Source organism: Erigeron canadensis, chromosome 9, assembly GCF_010389155.1.
Source record: "Erigeron canadensis isolate Cc75 chromosome 9, C_canadensis_v1, whole genome shotgun sequence".
Classification (NCBI taxonomy): Eukaryota; Viridiplantae; Streptophyta; class Magnoliopsida; order Asterales; family Asteraceae; genus Erigeron; species Erigeron canadensis.
Genome location: NC_057769.1, coordinates 29,257,832 through 29,275,134, shown reverse-complemented (window position 1 = coordinate 29,275,134; position 17,303 = coordinate 29,257,832). Strand labels below are relative to the sequence as shown.

Sequence of the window (17,303 nt, the reverse complement as noted above, 5' to 3'; positions counted from 1 at the left end):
CCATTTATCTAACCACTATATGGTTTGATTGTTCAAGATCTCTAAATGATGTGAAAATCATCAGCTTTTGCTTTTGATTCAATCAACCATTTCTTACAACATATCACACTTGTAGGATAATGAAAACTTCCATTAGTCGTTACCTTAGGCTAATGATTAGCAAAACCACTATAAAGAAAGTCAATGATAATTAGGACTCCACACTTTGTAAATACAAGATTGTTGTGCATTACTAACTTTTGGTATATTATAACTTACAATCAAAACCAAAAAAGCTAGTCTGATGTTGTTTTATGGTATTTGATTATGTCAAACAATAACTTACTATATAATCATTTTTCAATTTGATTTTTTTGAGGACAAGTTACCATTACAATTGGCTAATGACCTATAGGTGGAACAAAAAGACATTCAGTTTTTATTAATGAGATCAGCAGTTCAATTTTTAGCTGGCACCTTACTTATGTTTAGTAATGAAGCTAAATGGTAGATTTGACCTATCTAGCGTTGTCTATGAATATTCATATGAGATGACATTTTACTCTTGGGTTTAGGGTTGCTTAACTTTATTTATACTCCCTTAATAAGCAAACTATCCCACCCTTTTTTAACACCTCTACCTTTAAAATGTCTTTTATGCCCTCCTAATTTACACTACCCTATTTTTTCTCCATCACGCTTATTACACACACATACGTTCATCCGATTTCTGATTTTCTCTCCCTCCCCCCTTCTCTGATTTTCTCCCCCCATAAACACCATCCACCACCGTCCCAAATACCACCATCCACCGCTGCAATCCACCTTCTATGTACGTTATCCCCCATAAACACCATCCACCACCGCCCCAAAAACCACCATCAAACCACCATCCACCGCCGCCGGCTTATTTTTTTTTCTTTTTCATCGCCGCCGCCCCACAAACCACCATCAAACCACCACCATTTTTTTCTTATTCCCCGCTGCATCGCCGAGTACAACGCTAGTTTGTTTAAACAAAGAGTATATTACAATCGGACATTTACATTTATTTACATTTTAGACTATTTACTTTATTTGGTTTGGATCAATAGTAAATACCTCGATGCCAATCTTCCTAACCGCGCATGGGCTTAGAGCGCGTGAAACTCATCACTAGAGACAGATGTCATATTCAATGGCAAAAGTTTTTTTTTTTTACATTTAAAGAGTCCCTCTACCTAAATAAATAAAGATTATTTAGGTAAAGGTCTAAATCTTAACCTTTCATGGATTTTTACATTTTAAGACAAACAAAATCCCTGAACAGGCGACCGGACCGTGAGACCAAAAAGAAAAGAAACACAAATCCATCCAATTAAACTCGGTGAGAATAATAAGATATCATGAGCAGCAGAAACAATGAGAATAACAGCAGTAAATTAAACTCGGTGTTTTACGCAAAATCATATCACCCAATTCAAGCCGGCAGTATTGACGGCACCGACATTCTTCCTCATGATAACGCCGTTTACCGTGCTCTCTTATGTTCTTCCGCTGGCCTCTGTAATCTTCTTCTTTCCAATTATTATTATTATTCTTATGTGTATATCTATCTAACTGAAGTCACTTATTATTGGTTAATTAATTTTTTTAGTGAAATTATGTAGATGACCCGTTTGGTGACCCGAATGTAATCGGTGAAGATCCATATTGTACTCTTTTTGTTGGCCGCTTGTCTCGGCTCACTACTGAAGATACTCTTCACAAGGTTATTATTATTATTTTAATTGATTTAATATTAAGGTTTATGAAATGAGTTATTTTGAGTGTCTAACCTACGTTAGTAAAATGTGTTTCATTTTAATGATTTCCGCTGGAATTTGTTGTGTTTATTATTTATTATGTTTTTTTATCTATCTTTTTTTGAGCCGAAATATACCGACTTAATTTTCTCGGTTTACGGATTGTTTTTGTCGTTGTAGGACTAGGGTACGTGTGAAGTGCTATAAGCGCGTTTATGTTATTTTGTTTTAGTAGTTGAGTGTTATAATTGCGTATATATGCGTTTTTAGCTGTTATTGTTTATATACGCGTTTGGCTTAAACGTTTTGTGTTAAAATTAAACAACATTTACCTTGCTTAAAAGTGTGTTTTTCTATCAAAAGGCTAAAGCAGGTAATAACCAAACACTTTAAACTGCATTTCTAGCTTTCGATCAATGCAATAACTTATACGTACTCCCAAAAACCTTCTGAACAGTAGGTGAATGTAATATATATTTTACTGGAAATCTGACATTATTTTATAAATCCAACATTTTTATGTAAGTTTTTTTGGTTACTGAACCCAGAAGTCGGCTTTATGTTGTCCAAACCGTCTTTAATTACTTGAGAAAAAAAGTACAATGGTAAAAGTTACAAAATGAAAAAGTGCATTCTGCATTGTTATTTTTATGAAACAAACCATTGATTTGGTTATCTGGAGTTAGTGGCGGAACCAAGATTGCGAGTGTCTCGTAGCACAAACTTTTAACAATAGCCTCATATTCGTGCAATGTAACATTAATGACTAGATTGTTATGATTTTTATGCATTTTTTATGGATTTTTTTGCTATTTTTAGCATTTTATAAGAGTTATAGTATTTTTGTTGGTTTTCTATCCCATTTACATGCTCAAATACCTCTATCTAACTTTTGTTCTTATAAATATCTTTCAAAAGTTTAAAGTTATCTATATGACCAGTATCCCAAATTTCGTTGACCTGTAGCATGATAGAATCTGGGATTTTAATCAAATATTACTGGAGTCAATTACTGACATTGATAGGCCCAATTTGAGAAGGGCAATTCTCCAATTACAAACAAAGATAATGAGAATATTTTATTGGATGATAGAAAACTAAAAACATAACGTGCTATATATAATACATAAATTTAATAACAACTCTTGGAATTTGGATGGCGAGGGACTCCTCAAATTCCTACTGCCATGTTGCATGTTTGACCAAGTGGGTCTATCAAATTCCTACTCCTCAAATTTTGAGCGGAATTGTATCATTACATCCCTCCCCGTAAAACGCCTTGTCCTCAAGGCGAATGTTAGGGAATTGTTCAGCCAAGAGGTCAAAAGATTCCCAAGTAGCTTCTTCAGTAGGGCGATGACGCCAAGAAATCAAGAGTTCCAACACTCGTTTTCCTGCCTCCGCCACCCATCGATATGATACCACAGAATCGGGTTCTAAATCAATTTCCCAATCTTTAGTAATAGGAAGAGGTGGGATAGGACCTGCAGCAAGTGCTCCCTGAGCTGGTTTGAGCATTGAAACATGGAATACAGTATGAATTTTGGCATCCGCAGGTAACTCAAGCTCGTATGGGCCCCCCATATGGGTGTTGTGTGCTTCCTGCAGCAATGTGAGCTTGATACTGGGCACGTCGGGATCACCCAACGCTTCTTATAAAAGAGAAGCTGATCTACCAAATTGAAATCAGGAACGGATGCTGGATCAGAAAGCAATTCTTGGATGATATTACTGGTGTAGGGATCAGTCTGAAGCCCCTCTTTAATCTCTGCATTTTCTACACAAAAAGGAACGGTTAAAGTTAATAAGTCATCAGAGTGGGGCATCCGAGACAAAGCATCTGCCCCACGATTCTCTTTCCCAGATCTATGACAAATAGAAAAGTCATAAGGCATAAGCTTGAGTAGCAATCGTTGCTGTTCGGTAGTTATACGCTGCTCAAGTAAGAACTTCAAAGTGTAGTGATCTGTACGGATGATAAAATGGCGACCCATTAGATAGTGGTTCCATTTTTTGTACAGCGAGAACCAAAGCTAACAACCCTCGATCATAAGCTGATTTCATCCGGTTAGAAGGTGAAAAGCCCTTGCTGAAATAGGCTACCGGGTGTTCATCTTGTGACAGGATACCTCCTACTCCATCAGATGAAGCGTCACATTCAACCACAAAAGTTGTGGAGAAGTCTGGTAAACGTAGGACAGGGGCAGATACTAGGGTCTGTTTAAGGGCTTTAAAAGCCTCTAAAGCTTCATCAGATCAAACAAATCCATCTTTCTTAGTAAGAGCTGTGAGAGGCCTTGCAATTGAACCATAATTTCGCACAAACCGTCGATAATAACCTGTTAAGCCTAAAAATCCTCGAACCTGCTTAACATTAGTCGGAATTGGCCAGGATTGAACTGCCAAAACCTTATCCTGTTCCACCTGAACCCCTTCCGGTGTAACCAAGTGTCCAAGAAAAACCACTTTAGATTGACCAAAACAACATTTAGTTAATTTGGCAAAAAAACAGTTATCATGCAACAACTTCAAAGTTTGTTCAAAATGTCCTACATGTTGTTCCATGCTAGGGCTATATATCAAGATATCATCAAAGAAAACCAGTATAAAACGACGTAAAAAAGGGCGAAACAGGTCTTTCATAACGGCTTGGAAGGTTGATGGGGCATTTGTCAGCCCAAAGGGCATGACCTACTCATAATGCCCTAAATGAGTGCGAAATGCTGTCTTCGGCACATCCGGGGCAGCAACTCTAATCTGATAATAGCCCGACTGTAAATCCAATTTTGAGAATATTTTTGCCCCATGTAACTCGTCCAAAAGCTCATCGACATCTGGAATAGGGTACTTGTCAGCAATAGTGATCTCGGTAAGTGCCCGACAATCTACACATACGCCAAGAATTATCCTTTTTTTTTAACCAATAGGACGGGGCTTGAGAAAGGACCGGTACTCGATTGGATGAACCCGGCTGTTAAGAGTTGCTCCACTTGCTTCTCTATTTCAGTTTTTTGGGAGTGGGGATATAAGTAAGGGCGAATGTTTGGTGGAAGGGAATTTGGGATTAAGGTAATTGAGTGAGTTTGGGTACGGGTAGGTGGCAAATCTTTCGGTTCGTCAAAAACAGTTTGGTATTTAGTAACAATAGACTGTAACAAGGGTGGCATTTTAGGGTTAGCTTCAGGGTCGATAGCTAAATGCTGAAAACTAGATGATATTTGAGGCCCAGAAGGAACACCTTGCAATTTGTATCTCTTCCCATCCACAGTAAAAACCATAAACATCTCTTTCCAATTCGCTTGTACCGTATTCAAGGTAGCAAGCCATTGTACACCTAGCACCAAATCAGCCCCACCTAGAGAAAAAGGATGAAAATCTTGGGTAATGTTGAGGTTATTTATCAGCACAGAAAGATTTTTGCAAATTCTACCACAACGAATCACATCCCCGTTACCCGATTTCAACACCAAATGGAGCTACCAATTGGGTAACAAGTTTCAACTCATTTACCATAATTTCAGAAATAAAGTTGTGGGTAGAACCCCCATCAACCAGAATTAATACCTTAATAGAGTTGAGTGTACCGTGGACTTCCATGGTAGTGGGATGTGACTTCCCCAATAGTGCATGAAGGCTAATTTCTGCTGTGTCTTCCTGCACATCATATAAATCTATGGCTTCCTCCGGAGGTTGCTCAACATCTCCCTCATTGGTTTCAAAAGTTTTTAACGTTCCAGTTTTACACCTATGCCCCGGACCATACTTGTCCCCACATCGGAAGCACTCGCCCTTAACGAAGCGTGCCTGTTTTTCAGGATCAGTTAGTCGAAAGTTGGGTTTGGGTTCGGCTTTCGGTTGGTTGGTGGATGATGAAGCGTAGGTCACTGGAGTGTAGGGTTTTGAATCAGGTTTCAATTGAGAGTTACTTGTGTTTTTCTTTTCGGGTCGTGAATGGTTGAGTTTGGATTCAAATTCAATCGCTAGGCTTACGGCTTTGTAAACTGAACGGGGTTTATGGATGCGAACGTTCGCCTTCAACTCATCCTTGAGTTCGTTTAGAAAGACTCCTAACAAGCCATGTTCGGGCCAATTGGAAACCCGAGATGATCTACATGCAAATTCCTGACGGTACTCCTGAACCGTTCCGATTTGCTTGATACTACACAAATACTCATCCGGGTTCTGGAACTCTGGTGGCCCGAAATGTTTTTTCAAAGCAGCGATTAAATCTTCCCAAAATTCAAACTCTTGCTCAGCCGATATCCATGAGTAAAGGTCCAGTGTATCGCCTTCGAAATGCATAGCTGCAATATTGAATATCCACCTTCTCTTCATCCAAGGTTTGGTAAAATTGAAAGTATTTTTCTGCTTTCAGTATCCAACCCGTTGGGTCTCCTCTGCTGAAAACGGGAAATTCAATTTTGTGATAGGGACAACGACGGAAACTAGAATAACTATGCTCCCCTTCGTCATGCTTAGTTCCGCTACTACTCGATTTCTCTCTGGACGCCGCTTGTCGTTTTAACTCAGCCATATTATCCCTTAAAGATTCCATGGCTTCAAGTTTAGCAGCAATTGCACTCAATTGTGCTGTGATAGCATCTGGTTGAGAACCACTGGTTTCAGAGCCGCTCCGCATGTTCACCATAGTTGTTTCTTCGATTCCCAGCAATGGAACCAAATGATAGAATCTGGGATTTTAATCATATATTACTAGAGTCAATTACTGACATTGATAGGCCCAATTCGAGAAGGGCAATTTCTCCAATTACAAACAAAGATAATGAGAATATTTTATTGGATGATAGAAAACTAAAACATAACGTGCTATATATAATACATAAATTTAATAACAACTCTTGGAATTTGGATGGTGAGGGACTCCTCAAATTCCTACTGCCATGTTGCTTGTTTGACCAATTGGGTCTATCCAATTACCAAAAACTGTATTAAATTGCTCCAATTCAATTGGACCCGAACCCGCAACAGCACGTTTCTTCTTCCGGGTATAAATTTTGAGCGGAATTGTATCATAGCATCAATAAAAAAACTGACATATTTTGAAAATATTTTCACTACATCGGTTGAGCGGACCCGTAGCCACGGCTACCCCTACCCTTAAGGTAATTCCGTGTATGTCTGGAGTTGGCATTCAGTTAGCATAAAAGCCAAAAGGTGATGCTAATTTATATTCAGTGGACTAGTGGATACCTTGTAATATTAAGATAACTACGTAAACTTTATTTTGTGTTCCTTTGTTGTTACATGCGAGAAGTTATACCACATCTTCAAGGCATTGAATATCTGTTGTTTCTTGAATTGTTTTATAGGCTATGAGCAAATATGGAACAGTGAAGAACTTGCGACTGGTCCGGCATATAGGTAATGCATATCGCTACAGTGTTCTGACAATCCAAATCTTGACATTCATTGATAGATTGTTTTATTGGCTAAATTTGATTTTTTTGAACTTTCATAATTGCAAAATTAGTGTGCCCTGATTTATGTGTCTTTTTTCAAAAGTTTATTACAAGCTGTGGCATTATTATATCAAAAGGAAATATGTAGTCTTAAACTAAAGTTGTATCTCCTTGATAATAATGAGTGGGCTGTTTGACAGTTACTGGTGCTTCTCAAGGTTATGCATTTGTGGAGTATGAAAGTGAAAGAGAGATGCAACGGGCATATGAGGTACGAATGTATGATGAAATGATAACACTTTTTTTTTTTTTTTTACTTTTGACTTTGAGTATACACGCTGATGCGTAAAAGATTACTTTTTTCTTGTGTGCAGAAAGCGCACCATTCATTTATTGATGATTCTGAAATTATAGTTGATTACAACCGCCAACAACTAATGCCAGGGTGGATTCCAAGAAGATTAGGTCAGTTGGATTTTTGCTCTTTGAATACTCTTTTTTGGCGTACGTGACAATTGTTATTGAGGTTATGTTAATTTTTCAGGAGGGGGTCTTGGAGGTAAAAAAGAATCTGGCCAGCTTCGGTTTGGAGGACGTGAAAGACCATTTCGTGCTCCATTGTATGAATTCTTAGCAACTGCTGTATAATTTTACATATAAATATGAAACTAACTTGTCTTTTTCTTTTTTATACTTGATTAAGGCGTCCAATTCCATTGGATGATTTGAAACGGCTTGGAATCCCGCCTCCTCCTGAAGGAAATTACATGTCACGATTTGAGGTATGTATTCTCATTCTTGCAACTGCGAAAAGCCCTTAGCTTTCTACTCAGTTATGTTGTTTTTGCTTGCCTAAACTTTCCGAATTCCCGGAGAAAAGGCTCTTTGCTAACCAACATGTAATAAGGTCTCTCCTTGTGAGCAGAGGTGGCAATGTTTGGCCTTTTGCTTATGAATATGATGAACGTGGCTACATTTTACGGTTAATCGTAACAGGTTACAGGTCGAAACTCGAAAGTGTACTTTAATTAACTCTTCCTAAATGGCTAAATCATTTTACTTGTAAAGTTATATCAAATTATCTATATTTAAATAATAATATATTTCTATAATCATATATCTGGAAGTTTTTGCATTTTGGACAAATGTGTTTTGGGTCAACCTGAATAGTTTTGGCCCGCACCCAAAACTCGTTTCTTTTGAACGTTACCAAACACGCCATCTTTTTTGCCACCTCAACATAATGTGTCCTGGGTCATTACTCTACCAGTGCAATAGTAGAAGTCCATGTGTTGCAAAATTTCCCAACTTTGCCTAGTGGCACTGCATTGATTTTGTAGTCATTGACATGTAGTATTCTGTAATTTTTAACTGAGGACCCATTAACGAAAGGTTTTTCTTAATCAGCACTTATTATTTTTGTTAAAGCAGTATTGTGTATACTGTCAACATTACTTCCTATAATTGGTGTAGATTCCATCGCCGCCCCAAAGGAAAAAACACACAGACAGGGAGGATAGAAGCCCCCGACATGGGAGAAGATCAAGCAGCAGGGACCGACTACATGGGGAAAGGGAGTCCGTGGATACCAAAGATGGATCCAGGAAGAGCCACAAGCACAGTAGAAATTATCATGATGAACGCGAAAGGTCCTACAGCCATGACCATCAATATGATGAGAGGGAAGACAACTCCAAAAAGAGTAGAGATTCTCATAGACATAAGAGAACATCTAGGAGTCGTGATCACCGATCTGATGCAAGACGATCTAGTGACAGGGAACAACGATCTGAAGCAAGACGATCCAGTGACAGGGAACGGTCTCACAAACGCCACAGATATGAGTAAGTTGTATCCAAGATGAAAGTACGGATATATGTATATCGACTCATCTTAGTAAAACATGGTTGAGCATAGGATGCCAATGTGTTGCTGTTAAATCGTTTTGAAAAAAATTTAATCGCAACGTGTTCCAGCATTCGGCCCAAACAAGTTAAGTAGTTGACGAGGTCAATAGGATACAACCTAACCATGTATGTAACAATTACGAAATGCAATTTTATACTTATTTTAAATGTACAAGAGAGAATCATATACATCATCCATTTACTTCCAGAGTCTTGATTACAAAAATTTACAACCCCTCGAGAACAAATTCATCAAAACTCCTTCACGAGACCAAGTTTAATCACTTTGATAATCCATTAATTTGATGCCATCATCTCAACCCGATAATTTCAAATGTGTTAATGAAAACTCCCATTAGTCCTTATGCTAATGATTAGCAAAACCACTATAAAGAAAATCATTGATAATTAGGACTCCACACTTTGTAAATACATGATTGTAGTGCATGACGAGCTTACAATCAAACCAAATAAGCTAGTCTAATATTGTTTTATAGTATTTGACTATGTCTAAGTTAATAGCTTGCTATATAATCATTTTCCAGTTTGGTTTTTATGCGTCTAAGTTATTATTGGCCAATCACCTACCGATCGAGTAATTCCAATCAAACCTTTCGACTAAGTAGATTACAAATGGCTATAGGTCACTATGTAAATCAAACCTTTACGTTAAGTAGATTACAAATGGCTAATTTATTCATGAGCTCAACAGTTTAAGTTCTTGTAATAAAACTTATGGTGGGGTTGAACTATCTAGCGTTGTCTACATTCGTGAAAGTATAGGGTCACATTTCGCCGTGGGGTTACTCAAGTAGTTGGACTTTATTCAAAGAAAAAAAAAATCATAATTGAACAATTACATTTATGAGGATTGAGAATATATGAATGTCTTGTAGCTAAATCAGCTTTTCTACATTGTTATGGACATCGCACAATGTCAAAATATTGGAACTAAAAAACTCTTCAAAACGGGTGCTTACTGGTGACTTAAATTTTAAAAATCCCTATATACCCGTTACTAAAAAATACATGGCAAAATATTTATTCAACAACAATAATTTCCAACTTATTGACTCATCCCCATTAGCAAGCTTATTACAACAATGTCTGAAGTCAAAAACATTATCAAAACAAACACCATCCGTACATGCCCACATCATCAAGTCTCCATTTTGGTCCGAAACTTTCATACTAAACAGGCTCATTGATGTCTATGGAAAATCTGGTTTTTTCGAAAATGCATACAAGGTGTTCGATGAAATGCCTGAGAGAAATATATTTTCTTGGAATGCTGTTTTGTCTATGTTAACAAATGCAGGTCTTTTAGATGAAGCAAAATCGGTGTTTCTGTCCATGCCTGATACTGATCAGTGTTCGTGGAACTCTATGGTGTCGGGTTTTGCTCAATGTGATCGGTTTGATGAGGCGATTGAGTATTTTGTATCTATGCATAAGGAAGATTTTGTGCTTAATACTTATACGTACGGGAGCGCGCTTAATTCTTGTGCGGGTTTGAGGGATATGAAGATGGGTGTTCAGATTCATGGTTCGGTTGTCAAGTCTCCGTATGAAGGAGATGTTTATATGGGTAGTGCACTTATAGATATGTATTCGAAATGTGGAAATGTGGATTGTGCTCAAAAGGTTTTTGATGGGATGGGTTGGCGTAATGTGGTTTCTTGGAATAGTTTGATTACGTGTTATGAACAAAATGGTCCGGCTGATGAGGCTCTTGATGTTTTTAAAAAGATGATGGAGTTTGGGATTGAACCGGATGAGGTCACTCTAGCTAGCGTAGCAAGTGCTTGTGCTAGCTTGTGTAAGTTGAATTTGGGACGGGAAATTCATAACAGAGTTATCAAGTTTAATAAACTGAGGAATGATATGGTCATATGCAACACGTTGGTTGATATGTATGCAAAATGTGGTAGAATAATTGAAGCAAGACGGATTTTTGATGCGATGCCAGTTAGGAATATCATAACGGAAACTTCAATCATTAGTGGTTATGCAAAGTCTGATAATGTTGACACCGCATGTTCAATATTTGTTAATATGCCAGATAGGAATATAGTATCATGGAATGCGTTGATAGCCGGCTACACACAAAATGGAGATAATGAAACTGCTTTAGGACTATTTCGGAAACTAAAACAAGACAATGTCTTTCCAACACATTACACTTTTGGGAATCTTCTTAGTGCATGTGCAAACCTTGCTGATTTGAGATTAGGACAGCAGGCTCACACCCATGTCTTAAAACATGGATTTAGATTTGAAACTGGACCCGAAAGTGATGTTTTTGTTGGAAACTCTCTTATAGATATGTATGTCAAATGTGGATCCGTTGAAGATGGAAAACAAGTGTTTAGACATATGGTTCATAGAGATCAGGTATCATGGAATGCAATCATAGTGGGTTTTGCTCAAAATGGTTATGGGGCCGAAACTCTTGAATTGTTTAAGGAAATGGTGGCAGCTGGTGAAAAACCAGATCATATTACAATGATTGGACTGCTTTCTGCTTGTAGCCATGCCGGTTTAGTTGATGAGGGCCGTCATTATTTCTACTCAATGAGTAAAGATTATGGAATACAACCAACGCCTGATCATTACGCCTGTATTGTGGATATACTTGGTCGAGCTGGCTGTCTTGATGAAGCCAAGGATTTAATCGACACAATGCCGATGCAACCCGATGCTGTTGTATGGGCGTCGTTGCTTGGTGGTTGTAAACTTCACGGTAACATTGAGCTAGGGGAGTATGTGGCGGAAAAGCTGATAGAAATTGATGGTAATAAATCCGGTCCATACGTTTTGCTTTCAAACATGTATGCTGAAATTGGAAATTGGGGAGACGTTAAACGAATTAGAAAGCTTATGAAGCACCGAGATGTGGTTAAACAACCGGGTTGTAGTTGGATTGAAGTTCAGGGTAAAGTTCATGTGTTTTTGGTAAAAGATAAACGACAAGCTAGAAAGAAAGAAATTTATAACATGTTGAGAACTCTTAGTAGTGTAATGAAGCTGTTCGGGTATGTTCCTAATGCTCATGATTTGGAAGAAGATGAAGAAGAAAGTTCAGATATTAACACTTGTAAAGAACTTGAAGTACCAATAACTGTGGAAGTTGCATAATATTCAGATGAGGTATTAACATTTTAAGAACATTGTAATTACTAATTATACTGCTTGAGTGTAGAATGTACACTCGTTGTACAATATGTATGTATATTGGTGTTGCGATAATAATTAATTTTATGCATGGCTGGTTCACTGCACTCTGCAGACTGCAATTTTACTTATCATCTCCATTTCCATTAAATAGCAGGGGAAATACAAGGAACAAATGCATAGTTAGATATGCCCATTTAGATATGTATTATCCGCATATTATGCGGGTTAATAAGCTAATTATATTTATTTGAAACATAAGGTATAATATTCACTAATGTATTTATGTTTGTTGTTTACCCACACTAAGTATACTTGATACATAAACTTGAAGGTATCTATACCACATCTTCAAGGCATTGAATATCTGCTGTTTCTTGAATTGTTTTATAGGCTATGAGCAAATATGGACAGTGAAGAACTTGCGATTGGTCCGGCATATGGGTAATGCATATTGCTACAGTGTTTTGACAATCCAAACCTAGATGTTCATTGTTAGATCGTTTTATTGACTTTATTGACTAAATTAGATTTTTTTAAACTTTCATAATTGCAAAATTAGTATGCTCTGATCCTCGGTGTATGCCATTTTTTTAAAAGTTTATTAAAAGCTGTAGCCTTATTATATTAATAGGATTTGTAGCCTTAAACAGTTAAACTAAAGTTGTATCTTCTTGATAATAATGAGTGGGCTGTTTTTCAGTGGTGCTTCTCAAGGTTATGCTTTTGTGGAGTATGAAAGTGAGAGAGAGATGCAACGGGCATATGAGGTATGAATGTATGATGAAATGATAACATTGTTCTTTTTTCTGCTTTTGACTTTGAGTACACACGCTGATGCTTAAAACTTGTCTTTTTCTTTTTTGTGTGCAGAAAGCGCACCATTCATATATCGATGATTCTGAAATTATAATTGATTACAAGCGCCAACAACTAATGCCAGGGTGGATTTCAAGACGATTAGGTCAGTAGGATTTTTGCTCGTTGAATACTCTTTTTGGTGTACACGACGATAGTTAGTGAGGTTATGTTAATTTTTCAGGAGGTGGTCTTGGAGGTAAAAGAGAATCTGGCCAGCTTCGTTTTGGAGGACGTGAAAGACCTTTTCGTGCCCCATTGTACGAATTCTTAACAACTGCTAAATAATTTTACATGCAGAGATGAAACTAACTTGTCTTTTTTTTTTTACTTGATAAAGGTGTCCAATACCATTGGGTTATTTGAAACGGCTTGGGATTCCCCCTCCCCCTCAAGGAAACTACATGTCACGATTTGAGGTATGTTTTTCTCTTTTTAGCAACCATGATGAGAAGACATTAGCTTTCCACTTCAGTTGTGTTGATTTTGCTTATGAATATGATGACCGTAGCTATGTTTTACTGGTTATCGTAACATGTCAAAAGTGTACTTTTGATGCATAACTTAACTTTTCTTAAATCACTTTACTTGTAAAGCTACATCAAATTATCAATATTGAAATAATAGTATATATCTATAATCATATATCTGGAAGTTTTAGCACTTTTGGACCAAATGTGCTTTGGGTCAACCTGAACAGTTTTGGCCCTCACCCAAAACTCGTCTGTGTTGAATGTTACCCAACATGCCATCTTTTTTGCCACCTCAACATAATGTGTCCTGGGCCATTACTCTACCAGTGCCATAGTAAAAGTCCATGTTTAGCAAAATTTCCCAACTTTGCCTGGTGGTACTGCATTGATTTTGCTAAGAAGATCACCTTGTTTTGTAGTCATTGACATGTATTCCCCAATCTATAAGGCCGCTCCTTATAAGGGCGTCTAGCCCGCTTCTGACGCCGATCCAATCCCAGACGCCGTTAGCACCAGCACGTCTTCGTCTGCGTCCAAGTGGTTTCTTCCAAGTGTAGACGAGGCAAAGGAAAGAAAAGTGGGGCTCGATTTGTTGCTAGATTAAAAAAAAAAAACTGTAATTTGTTTTTGTGTGTGTGTGAGATATCTTTTTTTTTTTTGAAATTTAACTATTATTCACAACGGCCATCCACCACCAAATAGTGGTGTGGCAATATATACAACCAAAACCTTACATCATGGTGAAATTACACTACTTTTCCCAAGTTATTGAATTCTTATTGTTTCTACTTCTATACCCACAAAAACCATGGACTTTAATTTCCTCAAAAATCCTATTGACACAAACTTTAACGTTCTCAAACATCTTCTCGTTCCGGGCTTTCCAAATACACCAACACGAGACAAACACAATGCCTTGGAGAGCCTCAGTAGCCTTGGTCCCAAGTCCCTAGTCCCTGGTACTTGTGTATGCTGAATAGGTCGAGGACAGAAAAGAGAAAAATAGGTGGGACGTTACACCAACTGCCAATCTTCTGCCAAATTGCCAATGAAATATCGCAAGAGCAGAAGAGATGTTCAGTGCTTTCTTCTTCCTTATTACTCAAACTGCACAGGTTATTACCAAAGGAGCAATTACGTTGCCTCAATGCCATCAAAGTCGGAATACGATCCAAGCTCACTTTCCACATGAAGATGTTAATCTTCTTTGGAGCCCATTTCGACCACTGGAACTTGAATCTGGAACTATAATCCTCATTGCTATGGAGGAACTCTTTCACACCTTTAACACAGAAAGTTCTCTGCTCACCACCGATCCATTCCTAGCTATCCCTCCTACTCGATAACAATCCCCATCCATAAGTTGTCTCACATCCGTAATCCCACTTTCCGAGTCTAAAACAGTGGAGCTGAACAACGACCCGCCAACAACACCCTTAAATCTTTTAGTATCCGGGTCGAACTTGTCATAGACCGACCCCTTCTTGTCCCTATCAGCCTTAAACAGAATAGGGTGAGTATAGGACAAAAAAAAAATGTAATTTAATATTTATTTAAATTTTGGTCCCTGGAGTTTAGGTTATTTACAAAACAATATACTTTTTAACTTTTACTTTTTAAATCCTAAATTTCTATATAGATTTTTTGAAAATTGTAAAATATTTATTATTGTTAATAAAAGTTTAATTTAACTTGTTTAAAATTTAGTTTAATTATATGAAAAAAGAAAAATGAAATAATAAAATATTAGATGAATAGTGAAAGAAGTGGGGAAGAAGTGGGTAGTATAAGGAGAGGGGTGTTCTAGAAGAGATAAAGCTGATGAATAGTGGAAGAAGTTGGGAAGAAGTGGTATGTATAAGGAGTGGCCTAACTGAATACCTAAGGCCTCTCCTTATAGACCTTCAACCCTCGCGTCCAACCGTGTCCGACGCGAGCAAACCCGAAGATGCTAGTAGCAGGGGCTGCGTCCAAGGCTGCGTCTGGACGTTTGTTCTAAAGTCAGACGCTCGTCCAAGGCTTCGATGTGGGTCCCTTTGCGAGTTGAGCCACTGAAAATAAAATAAAAAAACTTTTTTCCGTTTCGAAATTTCCGATCTTGAATGTTGCAGGTAAAGATCTTGAAGAAGAAGATCACGTGCAAGAATTAACATATTAATATTTAATATAAATTTTCAATTTAACCCCTTGATTATTATTTGTTTACAAAATAATCATTAAAGCTTTAACAATATCACTTTTACACCCTATACATATATATATATTTTATAGTTGCATAATGTTTTTTTATTATTAATAATAAAATTCCGAATTAATTTGTAATTTAATTTAATAGAATATTGTGAAAATAAAATAATAAAATAATGAATGAATAATAAAAGAAGTGGGGAAGAATAAGTGGTTATAAGGGTGGGGGGAGGGCTTCCCCACTCCTCCCCTCCCCGATTTTTCTTCTTCTCCTCTCTCCTAATGCTAGGAGCACCTTGCCACCCCTCCCCTCCCCACCCTTTTCTATTTAATTTAATTTCTATTTATTTTTAAAAACTAAAATTTTTATTTAATAATTAAAACACAAATAAAACACATAATCTTATTTAAACACACAAAAACAAGTAAAAACATACAACTTAATCAACATAAACATCCAACTAAGGCATTGGCCATCCGTACTTCTCACAAAAACTTGCTACGCCTCTACATGCGGAAACCCGGACTTGTTATTGTATTTCCGCATATACAATGCCACAGCCGCCTTAAACACATCCTCGTCACTTTGACCACTCGACATCTTATTTTTCTTCGCATTGTAGATACCACAAAAACCCGAAACCTTAAGCTTCAAATCCTTCCATTTCGACCGACACATTTCCGAGTGTAACACCCCAAGGTTTTAAAGATAAATAAATTAACCCCTTTTTGTAGTTTTGACATTAAAATAATTTCCTAGTATTTCAATTCTGAATCGGGGGTTAATTTAGTTGGAACTTTAGCGGATAGTGGGTAAAATGCCCACAATTGGAGAAATGGGTCGTGGCATCTCTAGGAAGTGCCAGCCAACTCTTTTCTTATGAGTCATGTTTCCACTTCATTCATTTCTTCCCCCATCATTTCTTTCATGCAATTTTTATTGTTCTCTTCAAAAATCAAACTAAAATCCTTCAATTCAAGAATAAGATCATCCATAAAAATCATCACCATCATCATCAATAATCTTTACCAAGCAAATTAAAGCTAGGGCTTGCGGGTTTTGTGGTGGTGGCCGAAATTGCTATAGAAAAGAAAGGAAGAAGAATTTTCCAACTTAAGTCTAAGCATTAACCTATTGTTTGTTGAGGTGTTGAATTCCTCTAATTTAGTTTTTATCTTTCTTTTTGAATTTAGGGTTCATGGATGAACCAAATTGGGGGCTTTTGCTAAAAAATGAATGGTTAATTTCTCCCAATTCCTTAGTTAACCTAGTTGTCATTGAGTTATATGATGTGTTTGATTATGAAATTGATAAGTTCAAAGTAATAATTTAAGTTTGTAAGAAAAGATAAAATTTTGCTAGTTATTGTAATATGGTTGAAAAAGGTAAGATGAACTACCTAATATAGTTGTTAAAGGTGAAAATAACTCAATGACAAATGGGTTGGGTTTTGGGTTTGGAAAAGGCTAGTGAATGAGAATTTGGTAATTTTGAGCAACTATATGAAATGGCCACATGTT

At 37.2% G+C, this 17,303-nt stretch overlaps 2 protein-coding genes across 2 annotated transcripts; both read left to right on the top strand.

Annotated features, from left to right (window-relative positions):
- Positions 1-1,251: 1,251 nt before the first annotated feature.
- On the top strand, positions 1,252-9,284 carry LOC122582071 (U11/U12 small nuclear ribonucleoprotein 35 kDa protein). The gene is made up of 8 exons (XM_043754420.1): positions 1,252-1,524; positions 1,629-1,729; positions 7,094-7,145; positions 7,384-7,454; positions 7,558-7,648; positions 7,728-7,803; positions 7,887-7,965; positions 8,657-9,284. Exons 1-8 carry the CDS (start codon positions 1,365-1,367, stop codon positions 9,029-9,031), a joined length of 1,005 nt encoding a protein of 334 aa, XP_043610355.1. The 5' UTR covers positions 1,252-1,364; the 3' UTR covers positions 9,032-9,284.
- A 774-nt stretch (positions 9,285-10,058) lies between these two features.
- On the top strand, positions 10,059-13,009 carry LOC122582286 (pentatricopeptide repeat-containing protein At2g13600). The gene is made up of 3 exons (XM_043754655.1): positions 10,059-12,240; positions 12,658-12,708; positions 12,968-13,009. Exon 1 carries the CDS (start codon positions 10,120-10,122, stop codon positions 12,226-12,228), a length of 2,109 nt encoding a protein of 702 aa, XP_043610590.1. The 5' UTR covers positions 10,059-10,119; the 3' UTR covers positions 12,229-12,240; positions 12,658-12,708; positions 12,968-13,009.
- Positions 13,010-17,303: the final 4,294 nt, after the last annotated feature.